The sequence below is a fragment of the Emydura macquarii genome, unplaced genomic scaffold (genome assembly GCF_026122565.2).
Source record: "Emydura macquarii macquarii isolate MOO-44397 ecotype Brisbane River unplaced genomic scaffold, CSIRO-AGI_Emac_v2 contig_2988, whole genome shotgun sequence".
Taxonomy (NCBI): domain Eukaryota; kingdom Metazoa; phylum Chordata; order Testudines; family Chelidae; genus Emydura; species Emydura macquarii.
In genome coordinates, this window is record NW_027133125.1 from 4,403,578 (window position 1) to 4,417,967 (window position 14,390).

General features: G+C 58.2%; 1 protein-coding gene across 5 annotated transcripts in view; it reads right to left on the minus strand.

The window, feature by feature from the left end:
- The window catches only part of TNS1 (tensin 1), a 236,554-nt gene that overhangs the window by 92,215 nt on the left and 129,949 nt on the right, over positions 1–14,390 (minus strand). For all 5 annotated transcript variants that reach the window (XM_067529461.1, XM_067529463.1, XM_067529459.1 and 2 more), the window contains 7 exons: positions 13,227–13,349; positions 11,419–11,483; positions 10,832–10,915; positions 3,229–3,341; positions 2,153–2,213; positions 795–870; positions 133–262 (listed from right to left, as the gene is read on the minus strand). In XM_067529461.1, the coding sequence (XP_067385562.1) occupies positions 133–262; positions 795–870; positions 2,153–2,213; positions 3,229–3,341; positions 10,832–10,915; positions 11,419–11,483; positions 13,227–13,349 (652 nt within the window). The remainder of the gene's footprint in view (positions 1–132; positions 263–794; positions 871–2,152; positions 2,214–3,228; positions 3,342–10,831; positions 10,916–11,418; positions 11,484–13,226; positions 13,350–14,390) is intronic.

Below are 14,390 nucleotides of genomic sequence, written 5' to 3' on the forward strand. Positions count from 1 at the left end.
ACGGAAATGTGAAAACCGAGCAGGAAAAGTAACTCATCAATAAACCCCCCCAAACCGGGACTGGCACAAGATTCCCCCTCCCAGTCTGGGTCCCACATTCCTCCCCCCGCCTGCCAAGAATGACCCAAGCACCTTTAAAGGCTTCGTCCAGGTCTTCCTTCCCAAAGACAATGCCGAGGTCGTGGATGGCGCAGGTGTGGAACTGCACTCGGAAAATGACGTCTCGGGTCGGGCTGCGGAACTTCTTGTGGTAGCATTTCAGCTGCCCGGGAGAAGGAAAGAGGCGTCAGCCCCTCCATAATCCAGCCAGGAAACGCTCCAGGGAGCCCTGGGCAATGCACCGTCTCCGTATGTAGCTGGCAAGTGGGAGCAGATTCTCTCATCTCTGCCCAGCTGCCGTGCACCCTGCTGTTTGCATGACTGGCTCGACTCCTGCCGGGACTTCCATGGCCCATGCAGCGTGCAGACGGCGTTGATGCAATGGAAGCACGTGGCCGTTGCAAGGCACCAGTTTTCACCCCCCTTGCACCAAGACGCACAGCTGGAAACCCCTCCCCATCGTCACCTGCAGAACGGTGGGTGGGCTCTCAAGAAGGCCTGGACATTGGCAGTTCCCCCCAGGATTCAGCGTCTCCCTGGCCACATGGGACCATCCTCCACCTTCCCCCCATGGGCTGTTTCTTCTCCCACAGCAGCCTCCTCCTGCTTCCCCCAGACCATCCCCGCTGGGCCGGGCTCCCCTTTGGCTGGGAGGTTCAGCTATTACAGACCGAAAGGCCACTGTGGCCTCTTACCAGGATATCTCCCTTCAGGAGCAATCCGGGCTCTATGGTGATGCAGATGCTGGTCTGGCTGTCTCCTTGCACATTGCTAGAGAGAGAGGAAGAAGGCGAATAACTCAGTCTGGGTGCAAGAGCCCAAGGACTCAGTCAGCGGAGGGATGGGCAATCTCAAAAGGCTCTGGGTTGGGTGTCCACACAGCATGGTAAACCTGGATTTACAACGGGTCGAGCCGGGGCTCGCAGCCCACACTACGCAGGCCTTCTGACTCGGGTCTGTGGCTTGAGCTGCTTCCACATGGCAGAAGGACAGCGACTGGAACCGAGTCTCAGCAGGACTCAAGCTCTGTCCCACCCCGCCGGGTCCTAGGATCCAAGTCCTCAGCGCTTGCTGACCCGAGTCAGACTGATATGTGTGTGGACAGAAGGGCAGCTCAGGCTCAAACCTGGTTCAGATCCCCAGGACTGGAGTGCAGTGTAGACGTTCCCAGCACGGCCATCAGGGCACGTACACACCAACCCACCACCCAGGGCTCTAGTTTCAGAGTAGCACGTGGAAGCCAAGCTGTCTGCTCCCCACTGCACACATCAGCACCTGGGCCGGGCGGGCGCCGGGCAAGCCAGCTCGGTGGAGGAAGGTAGGGCGGAGGGGAGCTGGGATGGGAGCCGACCCCAACCTTTGCCCCAGCCTCGACAGGTCGTCGAGTGGTTGGAGGTAAGCGGTGGGTGCGGTTCTGTGCTTGTGTTCCCCACCTCCCGCTTCTGCCCAGCTCTGCTTTCCTGGGCCCGGCAGGAGGGAGAAGACCCGAAACACGGGAAAGGAGGCTCATCCCAGGAAGGTGCCACGGAAGAGCCCGTTCGTGACATTTCCAGCCCCGTTCCTCAGCCCAAACGGGTTGGGAGATGCACAAAGTGCTTCGAGATCCCCACTGAGCACTAGCGATGCGACCTCCCTGCTTCCCAGCCGCCGCCACATGTCCCGGCACTGCGAGTCTCCATGGCACGTGCCGGGCGCGGGTCCGGAGCCAGGCAAACTCCATAGCGGGAGAAGGCGAGGACAGATGGGTGGGAAGGGACGGTCGCTTCCTGGAATGGCCAGGATCTCAGTCTAGTGCCCTGAGCAGGCTGGGAACAATGTGCTAGAAACAACCAGACTTTGCGTGGCCAACGTTAACCTCAGGGGCAAAGTGCAGGCTTGTCTCTACTCAACGCTTTCCCAGCCGTGTTTCACGCCAACACCAGAGCTCGTAGGAGTCAGAGATGCAAAAGGACCCCTGGGTCACCTGGGACCATGTCTCGGATGGGAGACGGTCGCGGGGGCTGGAAATAAGGGCCTGTCCGGAGAGAGGAGAAGAGAAAGAGGTGATATTTACTAGATCCCGGACGTGTAGACCGGCTGCATGGCCTGGTAGATCTTCAGGAAGGGCCGGCAACCTAGAAGACATCAATCAGAAATGGGGCATTCGTTAGCCAACGGGATTAGCCCCGGGGAAGGAAAACAAACAGCCCAGCCACAGTGGGGGAGGGGAGGAGGAGACGGCGCTGGGGACCTTTCCCCAATTTGCCTGCCCCTTGCAGCACCCTCCCGACACTTGGCAAGGCAACGTCTGCAATGGCCTGGACCCATGGAGGGGGAGCGAGGGGGTCCATACGCACTGTCCACCCTGGCGACTGGCAGACCGAAGTGAGACACCGCAGCCTGGCCCCTCCCAACCGCCAGCCCTCAGGGCCCGGGGTCCCGGATGACGAGAAGCAAAGAGAACTCAGGGCACCAGCCGGGAGTGCTCCCGTCCCCCGCTGGTGACAACAGAAGGGAGTCCATGCAGCTTCCGAGACGGTGACCCGGAGGATGGTTACCCCCTGCTTGAAGGCTGCGGGCTGGGGTGCCCGCAATCCCCCTGGAGTCAGGGTCGCTGCTGCTCAGTTCCCACGATAAGCCCAGTTGCGGCTCCGCTCTGGAATCCACCAGAAACGGCCGCCACACAACACATCTACGAGCAAGATGCTCTGTCTACACTAGGGCTCCCACCACGGCCAACCCTAGTGGAGCTGCCTGGCGGCTAGGGAGGGGAGAGACACATGGCTGAAAAGGCTAATGCGGCTGAGGACCGAGAACACCCTGTCACCAGTGCCGGTGACGGAGAAGACTGAGAGAGCACTAACCAGACAGGCACGTCTTCCTTATAGAGAACGTCCATCCCACCACAGCAGCTCCACCAGCCCAGAGCCACTGCTGAAGACACACACGGCCGGCAGGAAGCTACACACGGCAACCCCTGGGTCCCCGGAGCCCACGCCGTATCTGCTCTCACTTGCATACCCCCAGCCTTTCTGAAACGCTGCAGCGTTAACCCCCCCTTATCTCCCCACAGCGCCCCCCACCTCTCACGCAGCTTCTGTGCCCCTGGAAATTAGAGGGTGCCAGAGGCCGGGGGCGGGGGAGACTTACCGCCTTTGGACTCAAAGTTGGGGATCCCGTGCATGATGACGTGGTGCAGGAACAGCGGCTTGTTGTTCATTTTGATGGTGCCGGACAGCAGGCCGCTGAAGTAATGGACGTACCTGGCGTAGACACCAACATGGGTGCAGGGGGTTAGCGGTGTCCGTGCACAGCCCACCCAAGCTGCTTTGCTCTCCTCGCTGCCGAAGGGAGGCACCTGCCCCTCTATTCCCTCTGCCCCTTTCCTTCCACCCACATACCCGCTCAGCAGCCTTCTCCGTCCGTAAACTGAGCGGTTCCCACCCCTAACCCGTCAGCTCAGTTGCCTGCAGCGAAGTCCAAATGAGCCCCAGAATCCTTTGCTCCAAAGGAGACGCCCTGGCAGCTGGCACCATGGGATCCAGGCTCATCTGAGACTCAAAGGCTCTGGCTGTATAGAAACAAGCAGGCCCAGCGGGAAGAGCAACCAGGTGAGCAGAAACTTCACAGCCCGGGAGGAGGGTTTGGGGACTGGCGGTAAGGCCCAGGGGGTCTCAAACCTGCCAAGCAGCAGACATCTCCATGCAGCCGCCCAGGAGAAGCTCTAGCCAACTCATGTTCCACTACCCACAACCCACTGAGGACACAGACCACAGGAAGTCCCGCCTCAAGGGCTGGGACAGACAGCAGCCTCCTGGCACCTGATTGGCCTCCCGCCCTATATAAAACCAAGGAGGCATCCCAGGAATTGTCCAGACAACAGTGCCCTTCTCCTGGAGGCGCCACGTTTATTCCTGCTCAGGAACTCCTGACCTCCCCTCGATTGGGACCTTGTCCCCTGACCCGGGCCCTGAAACCTGACCCGGACTCTGACTCCTGCTATCGGCCCTGGCCCGGAATTTGACCACGAACTGCTCTCCTATTCTCAGCCTTCGGTTTGACCCTGCCCTGACCCTGGGTCCCGTCTGCCCCGGTCAGAATCCTGATCATGCTGGCCTGTGATGGACACAGAGAGCCCACAGTTCTCCTGGGGCCCCGCAGATGCGGCAGCCGAGAAGGCCATCTTCTTGAACTGCGGCTAAGGCTGCCCCAGGATACGACATCCCGGTTCACACGGGTCCGTTCTCGATCGCTTTCTCTGCCCACCTCGGGGAGAGCATGAAAGGGGCACAAGCCTGTGATGCCGCCACCTCATGAAATGTCACAAGAACAGCCGCATTGGGTCAGAGCCCAATGGTCCGTCTAGGCCAGGATCCTGTCTCCGACAGTGACCGGTGCCAGACTGCATCAGAAGGAATGAACAACACAGGGCGATTAGTGAGTGGTCCACCCCTTGTCATCCAGCCCCAGCTTCTGGCAGTTAGAGGCTTAGGGATACCCAGAGCATGGGGTTGTGTCACTGACCATCGTAGAATCATAGAATCCTAGAAGATGAGAGTTGGAAGGGACCCCAGGAGGTATCTAGTCCAACCCCGTGCTCAAAGCAGGACCAACCCCAACTAAACCATCCCAGCCAGGACTTGGTCAAGCCGGGCCTTAAAAAATGCTAAGGATGGAGATTCCCCCACCTCCCTAGGTAACCCATTCCAGTGCTTCACCACCCGCCTAGGGAAAAAGTTATTCCTAATATCCAACCCCTAGACCTCCCCCACTGCAACTTGAGACCATTGCTCCTAGTTCTGTCATCTGCCACCACTGAGAACAGCCTAGCTCCATCCTCCCTGGAACCCCCTTTCAGGTAGTTAAAGGCTGCTATCAAATCCTCCCTCATTCTTCTCTTCTGCAGACTAAACAAGCCTAGTTCCCTCAGCCTCTCCTCATAAGTCTTGTGCTCCAGCCCCCTCAGCATTTTTGTTGCCCTCCGCTGGACTCTCTCTAACTTCTCCACATCCTTCCTGTAGTGGGGGCCCAAAACTGGATACAATATTCTAAATGCGGCCTCACCAATGCTGAATAGAGGGGAATAATCACTTCCCTCCATCTGCTGGCAATGCTCCTACTAACGCAGCCCAATTTGCCATCAGCCTTCTTGACAACCAGGGCACACTGCTGACTCCTATCCAGCTTCTTATCCACTGTAACCCGCAGGTCCTTTTCTGCAGAACTGCTGCCTAGCCCGTCGGTCCCCAGTCTGTAGCTGTGCATGGGATTCTTCCGTCCTAGGTGCAGGACTCTGCACTTGTCCTTGCTGAACCTCATCAGATTTCTTTTGGCCCAATCCTCCAATATGTCTAGGTCACTCTGTACCCTATCCTTACCCTCCAGCGTATCTACCACGCCCCGCATCTTAGTGTCATCTGCAAACTTGCTAAGGGTGGATCCACCCCATCCTGCAGATCATTAATGAAGATGTTGACCAAAACCTGCCCAAGGACCAAACTCCGCTTGTGACTGGCTGCCAAACAGATATCAAGTCGATGATCACTACCCGTTGAGCCCGACGATCCAGCCATCTTTCTATCCACCTTATAGTCCATTCATCCATCCCATACTTCTGTAACTTCCTGGCAAGAACACTGTGGGAGACTGTATCAAAAGCTTTGATACGATCTTAGCCAATAGCCATTGATGGACTTATCTTCCATGAACTGATCTCACTCTTTTCTGAGCCCAGTTATACTTTTGGCTCTCACAACATCCCCTGGCAAGGAGTTCCACAGGTTGACTGTGCATTGTGTGAAATACTTCCTCTTGTTTGTTTTAAACCTGCTGCCTATTAATTTCATTGGAGGACCCCTGGCTCTTGTGTTATGTGAAAGGGTAAATAACACTTCCTTATTCACTTTCTCCACAGTCATTATTTGATAGACCTCTACCATAGCTTCCCCTTAGTCGTCTCTTTTCTAAACTGAACAGTCCCAGTCTCTTCCATCCCCATAATCATTTTTGTTGCATTGCTCTGTATTTTTTCCGGTATCATAATGCTACTATCTTATTGTCTATATCCTTCCTAATGGTTCCTGACATTCTGTTAAGTTTTTTTGACTGTCACTGCACATTGAGTGGATGTTTTCAGAGAACTATCCACGGTGACTCTTTCTTGAGCGGTAACAGCTAATTTAGACCCCATCATTTTCATGTATAGTTGGGGTTATGTTTTCCACTGTGAATTACTTTGCATTTATTAACATTGAATTTCATCTGCCTTTTTCTTGCCCCATCACACAGTTTTGTGCGATCCCTTTGTAACTCTTTGTAGTTAGCTTTGGTCTTAACTATCTTGAGTAATTTTGTATTGTCTGCAAACTTCGCCACCTCACTATTTACCCCTTTTTCCAAATCATTTCTGAATATGTTGACCAGCACTGGCCCCGGTACAGATCCTTGGGGAACCTGCTATTTACCGTTCTTTAATACACTTTCAACCCATTTGCCTGGTACTGAATTTAGGCTTGCCAGGAGTTACATTAGCTATTCACCAGTAATGTGGTACAGAGGCTGATTTAAGCGATAGGTTACATATCACGGTTAGTAGTTCTGCAATTTCATACTTGAGTTCCTTCAGAACTCATGGGTGGATACCATCTGATCCTGGTGACTTATTACTATTTAATTTATCAGTTTGTTCCAAAACCTTCTCTACCTACACCTCAGTCTGGGACAATGCCTCAGATCTGTCACCTAAAAAGAACAGCCCAGGGGTGGGAATCTCCCTCACATCCTCTGCAGTGAAGACCAATGCAAAGAATTGATTTAACTTCTCCGCAATGGCCTTGTCTTCCTTGATTGCTCCTTTAGGACTTCAATCATCCAGTGGTCCCACTGATTGTGAGGCAGGCTTCCTGCTAATGATGTATTTTTTTAAAAATTGCTATTAGCAAAAGACGCAAAAACTAGTTGCTCTTATTCTTTTTTGGCCTGCCTTATTATATTTTTCACACTTGACTTGCCAGAGTTCGTGCTCCTGTCTATTTTCCTCAGTAAGATTTTACTTCTAATTTTAAAGGATGCCTTTTTGTCTCCAACCGTCTCTTTTACTCTGCTGTTTATCCAGGCTGGCATTGTTCTGGTCCTCTCGCTGTTCTGGTTTGTTTTTTATTTGGGGTATACATTTAGTTTGAGCCTCTGTTCGGGTGTTTCTAAAATTTTTCCCCGCAGCTTGCCGGTATTCCACTCTTAGACTCAGAGACTCGTAGACTCTAAGGTCAGAAGTGACCAATATGATCATCTAGTCTGACCTCCTGCACAATGCAGGCCACAGAACCTCACCCACCCACTCCTGTAATAGACCCTGACCTGTGACTGGGTTACTGAAATCCTCAAATCATGGTTTAAAGACTTTAAGATACAGAGAATCCACCAGCAAATGAGCCGTACCCCAACCTACAGAGGAAGGCGAAAAACCTTTTTTAAAAAAACTGCCTTTTAATTTCCATTTAACCACTCGAATAATTGCCTTTTTTGAAGTTAAATGCTATTGTGGTGGGGGTTTTTGATATTTTCCCCCCTACAAGAAGGTTAAATTGGGTTAAGTAAGGTCACTGGTAACAAGCCATTCAGCTTTATTTACCTCTTGGACCAGATCCTGTGAGCCATGAAAGACTAAATCAAAAATCACCTCTCCCCTTGTGCATTCCCGGACAAGTTGTTGCTCCACGAAGCAATCACTAATGGTGTCTAGAAATTTTATCTCTGCATTGCATCCCGCAGGGGATGGAGGGGCAAAAGAGGGTTTGGGTTCTAGCAAAACGCACAGTGCAGAATAAAGGATAGGGAACCAAAGGAGCTGCTGAGGGGCGTGGCTCGGAGTCCTGGTGCTGGGAGGTGATTGGAGTGACCAGGGAACGGTTCTCGTTAGTCTGGGAGGTGATTGGTGGATCAGACCGAGGGATGCGGCTTTTGCTGCAGCAGGGAAATGATTGGTGGCTCAGTGTCGAGGGCGTGGCTGGGAGAGGTGTCGCAAAAAGCTGATTGGTGGAACGCCATAGGGGCGTGGCCCTCCATGGAGCTCTTCTTAACGGGTCAAGGACCACCCCTCGCCCCCATCCAGGCAGCCCTTGCAACCTAACCTACGCTGGCAAAACGCGAGGCTGGTGGGGCCACGTGCGCCCACTGACCAGGCGGATTCTTCGCCAGGGCAGATCTTCTCCAAAGTGGAACGACCTGACCTGGAACGTCTGACGGGCCAAAGGAGACTCTTAGCGGTTGAAAGCTGGGCCATAGCTCCCTGAACGGACTATCTCGGCTGGGCCTCCATCGGGATGCCAAGCTGGACTTGCAGCGTCCATGTCACCGGCTGCTTTTTGATCTCCACGCACATGGAGCAGCCAACCCGAGAGACGGTGCAGGCTGGCTGGGTTTTTTTATTGCACCGAGCTCATCTCGCTGAAGAGAACCCCTTTCCTCAAACGTCGCTCACACCAGATGGTTTGGCTCAGGAGTCCCAAGAGCAGTGAATAGCGTAAGGAGGTCCGGTTGTCACAGCGGTTCCGGTGCCAGGCCAGTAAATGCCTGACACCGTAACCCAAACAGGGAAAGAACTGGACTACTTCAGAAGGCTCAGATTATAGTGCCCAGGATGGGCAGCTGGCAACAGACAGACATACAGACCGCCACAGGACCTTGTTACACATCAGGCATGCAGAAACACAGAGACAGAGCAGGGGAAACCGCAAACTTTTAAACTGCAACTCAGGATTCCTCCACAAGACATCTCAGCCCAGAGAGGACGTGGCCCCTCCGTCCTGACCCTTCCTAAATCAAACCACCAGCCCCAATTGGCAGTGGGGCGTTTTGGGTGCCCAGGCACTGGGGTTCGCTCTTGCGCTGCTGCTAGGGCCATGGCTGGATCCCCCGGTGTTGAGCTAGGGTTGGCTTCCTCCCACCAGCCAGCCTGATCTGGATTCCCAATCTGTGTTCACACCTGCCCGGATGGCTGCTCCGGTTTCTAGGCAGGAGTGTGCCGGCCTGAGAGCGAGGAAGGACAAGGGAAAGCCCAGCAGGGGAGCAGAGCTGGAGACAGAGGCAGCAATGGGAGAGGAGAGGGGCCCGAAATCTCCCTCTGGTTTTACAGATCTCCCTGCGGCACCAGGGAAATCTCCCTCTGGCTGCAATTTAGCAGCTCCAGCGCCCTGAAGGAATAAACCCAGACAGCAGCAGGGACGGTGGGGGGCTTCTACCGCCACCTAGCGCAGTAGAGGGGAACGCAGGTTTTATTTCGGTGCCCGGAAAGCGACCGATTTGCCCCAACAGGGAGGCCTGAGCGGGACATTGCCCCATTAATCTGACCTGCAGCACCCACGCCAGCGGGGGGCATGCTACACACAGGGCTCTTGGCCACTTCGATACCAGGGCCCAGCCTCCGGGCGCTCTGCCCCGGCCCGCGGTGACACTGCTCTCCCCTTCCCCGCCGTTAATCAGCTGGGCACTGAGCCCGCACAGGCAGGGCTTACATCCCCGCCCCGCGGGGAATCACAGCCACGGAAAGGGCCCCGGCAGGACAGGAGGGGGGCAGCGCCGCTGGGCCCAGGCCTCTTAAGCCAGCATGGTCCAGGATGCATCACAGGGGGGCAGCTAGGAGGGCAATTGTCCTCTGAGCCTGCCCTGGATGGACCGGGCTCTGATCCAGTCTGGCCGGGCTGGCCACCCCGCTCGGTCCAGGGGAGGAGTAGCCGCGGACTTGGGGGCGGGGGGCGGGAGCCGGCCCTGCGGCTTTAACGGGCAGCTTGGCTGGCGCGATCTGACGGGCAGCCGGCTCCCCTGAGGGAAGCACCTCCGCCCCGCGACACGCAGGGGAAGTCTCGGGGCCGTTATCGAGCCCCCTCCCAGCTCACGCCAGCCGGGGGTTGGCAGGAACAATGCCCTGACGGGCCCCTGCACAGAAAACCCGGGCTGGCGGGAGACTAGCAGCAGGCACTAATGAAAGGCAGTGCAAATGCCGCTTGGAGGCAAAGGATTTTACGGATTTTCCCCTTGGCAGCCCGTTAAGCCTGGCGCGGGGCATCCGTCTGCCTGGCGCAGGTCACTCAGAGCCGTGGCGGGCATCCCCGCTCAGTGGAGAAGCTTGACAAATCCCCTTCCTGGGGAGGCACCTTCAATGCCTAACAGCCCGGCGGGGGCCCGGGCCAGCTGCTCGCACACTGCCCTGCAGCCACCCGCTGTCCCTGTGGATGTTGTAGACCTGCCCCGGGGCTGGAGCAGAGCTGCTCCTGGACAGCTCAGTCATCCACCCGGCTTCCTCTGGTTTGGGCGACTCAGACGAGTGAAGACAAGGCTTCCTGCCGGGGGATCGGCCCGTCCGCAACACAGGCCGCGTGGGGAGAGTCAGCGTGGCTCAGAGCCAGCAAGGGTCCCCGCTCTCTGGATCTAGGTCAGACATCCTCCGCCTGCATTGCACATGCTTCTCAGCCCTCTAACCTGCACGGGCACTGGTGTGGGGGCCAGAGCTCACACAGCTACCTCTCTTGGGGGGCCTCTCCCCCCGGCCCTCCCCATTTGATACACCACACACCACGCCCTGCCACCAAGGGGCATCTTCTCCCCACTGAATCCGTGCCCCACGCACCCCACGTCCTGCCACCTTTCAATGCCCGCCCTTGACTCCGTCACCCAAGACCCCAGCAAGCGCCAGTCTGGACCCCGGACCAGCGCTCACAGCTGCGGCCGCAGGGGAGGGAGGCGCCGCAGGACTGACCTCTTCTGCGACGGCTGCCCGACCGGCAGCACCTTGTCCTCGTAGAACCTTTTCATGGCAAACCTGTCGAGGGCTTGGTCCGCGCTGCGGGGAGGGGAGGGGAAGATGCATACGGTCAGAAGGGGGGGGGGGGGCTCCGGCCTGCATGCAACGCGGGCGGCGGTAACGCTGAGCGGGCGGGAGGGCGTGGCAGGGGGAATGGGGGAGCTCGGACTTCCCCCCGTACGTGTATAAACAGGAGGCGCCGGAGAGGCCATTGGGGCTATTTCGAGGCCCTTTTGGGCTTTATCGGGCAAAAGGTCCCCGGGGTGTGTTCGGGGGCCGGGGTGACGTGCATCGGTGGGGCTACTGGAGAACCCAGGGGGAGTAGAGGCTGAGCCTCCCAGGCGGCCGGTTCGGGTGGACGGCCCCTCCTGAGATGGGCTAGAGAAGAGACTGCCAGGAGGAAGGGGGGGTGGGCTCCGAAAGGCGGGTCCCTAGCCTGGTTCTCTCCACCGGGGCACTGAGGCCGCGGAGACGGCTCAGAGGAGACGCTTGGGGGTGCTGCTCCAGACGTCCCGCCCCCACGCACGCCGGGCGCCTCTCACCTGGCTGAAATGTTGCTGTAGTGCATGTAGGCGGCGACCACCACCCCCATCCGGCCTCGGTTTCCCTGCGAGAGATCAGGAGAAAGAGGGCGTTTGGCATTCTGGGCGGGGCATCAAGAGAGGTCACAGAGTCAGCCAGCCAGCGGGCAGGGTCCTTTGCACAGGGCCTTATTCAATGCCCACTGAAGGCAAAGACGCCCGTTGACTTCCACAGGCTTTAGACCGGGCCCGGGACTGCCGCGCTGCATCGCTGAGCGCTGGTAACCGGCCACTACGTTCCACCCTAGAGGTGGCTGCATTTCAGCGACAGGGAAAATGTTCCCAATATTTCCAACGCGAAATGCCCAGAGGGAACTGCTTGGGAAGGGAGGTGCTAGAGGAACCCGAGTTTTCATCTGGCCTGATGAAGAACACCAGGCAGAGCTTCTTACGGGGAAGAATCATTGTGCCTGGCTTTGGAAGCTATTGTGTTTCTAATTATGTAACACACATGCACACACACACAACACACACATGCATGCATGTACACGGAGCATGTTGTTACGCCTGTGTGTGTGTGTGTGTGTTTCCACTCCCCTATCGACTAGACGTACATTGGACCTCCTGACACGAGTGTGGTTGAGTTAACCCCGCCGGTAGCTAAATTGTACTAGGGGCGTCTCCAAGACGCCGGTGCCCATGTCAGCCTCCAGGGGCTGCAGCTGGCGGCGCACTGGGGGTGAGGTTCCCGGGGGTCCTCCATCTGCACCTAGGCCCCCGGCTGCCCTGGGAGCAGGATCTCCCATCGCGTTGCCCCTTTCTGATTCGGGGCCTTCCCACCCGGCTGCTGTGCTGGCGAGAACTGCCAGTCCAGGCACTGATGATGCTGGCTCTCAGCTCCCCTTTCACTCGCTGGGCCCCTGCCGCCCTTCCTTCTGGCGTTCGTTCCAAAGCGGCAGGCTCCGAGGTCCCCGGGACACGTGGCTATTCCTGGGCCTCCCAGCAGCAGCCAGCCCCGCAGGGGAGTTCTGACCCCGGTGAATGGAAAGGTAGGGCTAGACAAGACAAGCGGGACTGCAGGAGCAGATCCGTGGGATCAAGCATTGAGCACGAGGGAAGAAGCTGTTCCTACCAGCCGAGCTGGGTGCTGTTAAACAGCGGTCACCTCCCACCCCAGAGGTGGCTGCATTTCAGTGGTGGGTGAAAAGTGGTGAGTTAAATTTCTCTTTCTGTAGCATCTCGTCTGTACCTCTTTCCTCCCAAAGCACCCTGCCACCCCGAGACATGCAGCACCACTGAGCTGCAGCCACCTCTGGGGTGGGTGAAAGGCAGGCAGCACCGTGCAGGCTGCACGAGGGGGCGGGGTAGGGTAGGTTTGTGACACAGGAGGCGACCGTGGCAGGGTCTGACTCCGAGAACCCAGGAGTTTCAAGCGCGATGCACGGGGCACTGACTCAAACACACATCCCCTGCTGCACAGAAGGGGCCGTTGGCGCGAGTCTGACCCTGCTAAGAGCTCTTAAGGGAGCATCTCCGAACACCGACTCCCCCGGGGTAACCTCCACCTGCCCGGCAAAGTGCAGCCGGGCTCATTCCCAGCCCTGCCTAGGGCCGGGCTCCATTCAACGCCCCACATCTCCCCATGTCCCCAGTCCAGCCCCTGCCTGATGTCTTCCAGATGTTCCCTCTCCCCCCATGCCCGGCTGCTCTTGCACATGTCCCTGTGCCCTGCAGCCCGGTCCGGCACCCCCCTGCTTTTCCCTCCCCACCTGGAGCCTCGGCAAACAGGCCCTGCCCCCCCGGGGGCGGAGGGGGGCCCTCGCCCTCACCTTGTTGTGGAGGACGACCACGTTGCGGGGCTCAGCGCTCAGCCACGTGTCCATGGCCTTGCAGACGCTGCAGATCTTCTCCAGGGCGGGCGTGTGCAGGTCGGGCCACCCGAAATCCAGCACCTGGGCGGGGCACAGAGAGACGGGAGGATGGCACAGGCAGGGAGGAGGAGGAGGAGGAAGAAGGTGGGGATGAAGGCTCCTTTGGGGGCTTTTTTTGTTACCAGTCGCTGGAGACGCACCGGGTCTCCCCATACCAATGTGGCCAATCGGGCACTGCCACCCCCCGGGTAACCCGGCGGGGATCCACTCACGTGGCCACTGCTGGGAGACAGGAGATTCCCACAAGGGGCCCCCGCCCACCCCCAGCACCCAGCGGGAACGGGAGGGCACCACGCCAACGGCCGGGGTCCCGGGGGTCAGCGGTGGGGTCAGAGAACCCGGCCTGTCCCGCCCTCCATCACGCCTGGAACGGAAAGCAGCTGGTACCTCCTTGGCCGCTGGGTCTCCCTGACCCGGCGCCCGTGGGCACATCTAATCCCCCGGGCATGCACGTCCACCGCTCTGCCCCTTCCCGGAGACGTCAGCACCCAGATTCGCCAGCTCTGGTGTGGCGACATCCCGCCCCGCCCCACAGGCTGCGCTGGCTAGCCGGGCCCCCTCCCCTCCCCACCGCCACCCCCCGCAGAGGCGGGGCCCCCTGGCCACCACCTGCCCAGGGTAAAGGACACAGGCGTGACTGCCACAGAGGGAACCAGTGCCTGAGAGAGGGCGGAGGCTGCGCGGGGCACGGGCGGGAAGGGGTTATGTGGGCGGGATGTAGGGCTGTGCCAAGCCCCAGCCACCCCCAGCTGGCTCTCCAGCAGACCCGGGGGACTCCTGGCCCCCAGGGAAGGGCAGCCCCTGGCACAGACGGGGCTTGGGAGGGGCTGGAGCCCCCACAAACCCAGGGCCCCATCCTGCCGGGGCAGGATGGGGTTAGCGGACAAAGAAGACACACCCGTGGGGCTAAGGAACAGTCCGTCAGTGGGAGATCCAGAGGCGGCGCAGCCCCACTTGCTTTGCCCGGGATCAGACTCTGAATCTCAGCCGCCCCCAGCATCCATCCCGAGTCCCCCACCAGCTCCCGGCGGCTTGCTGGGATCAGGAACGGGCCCGTCGCAG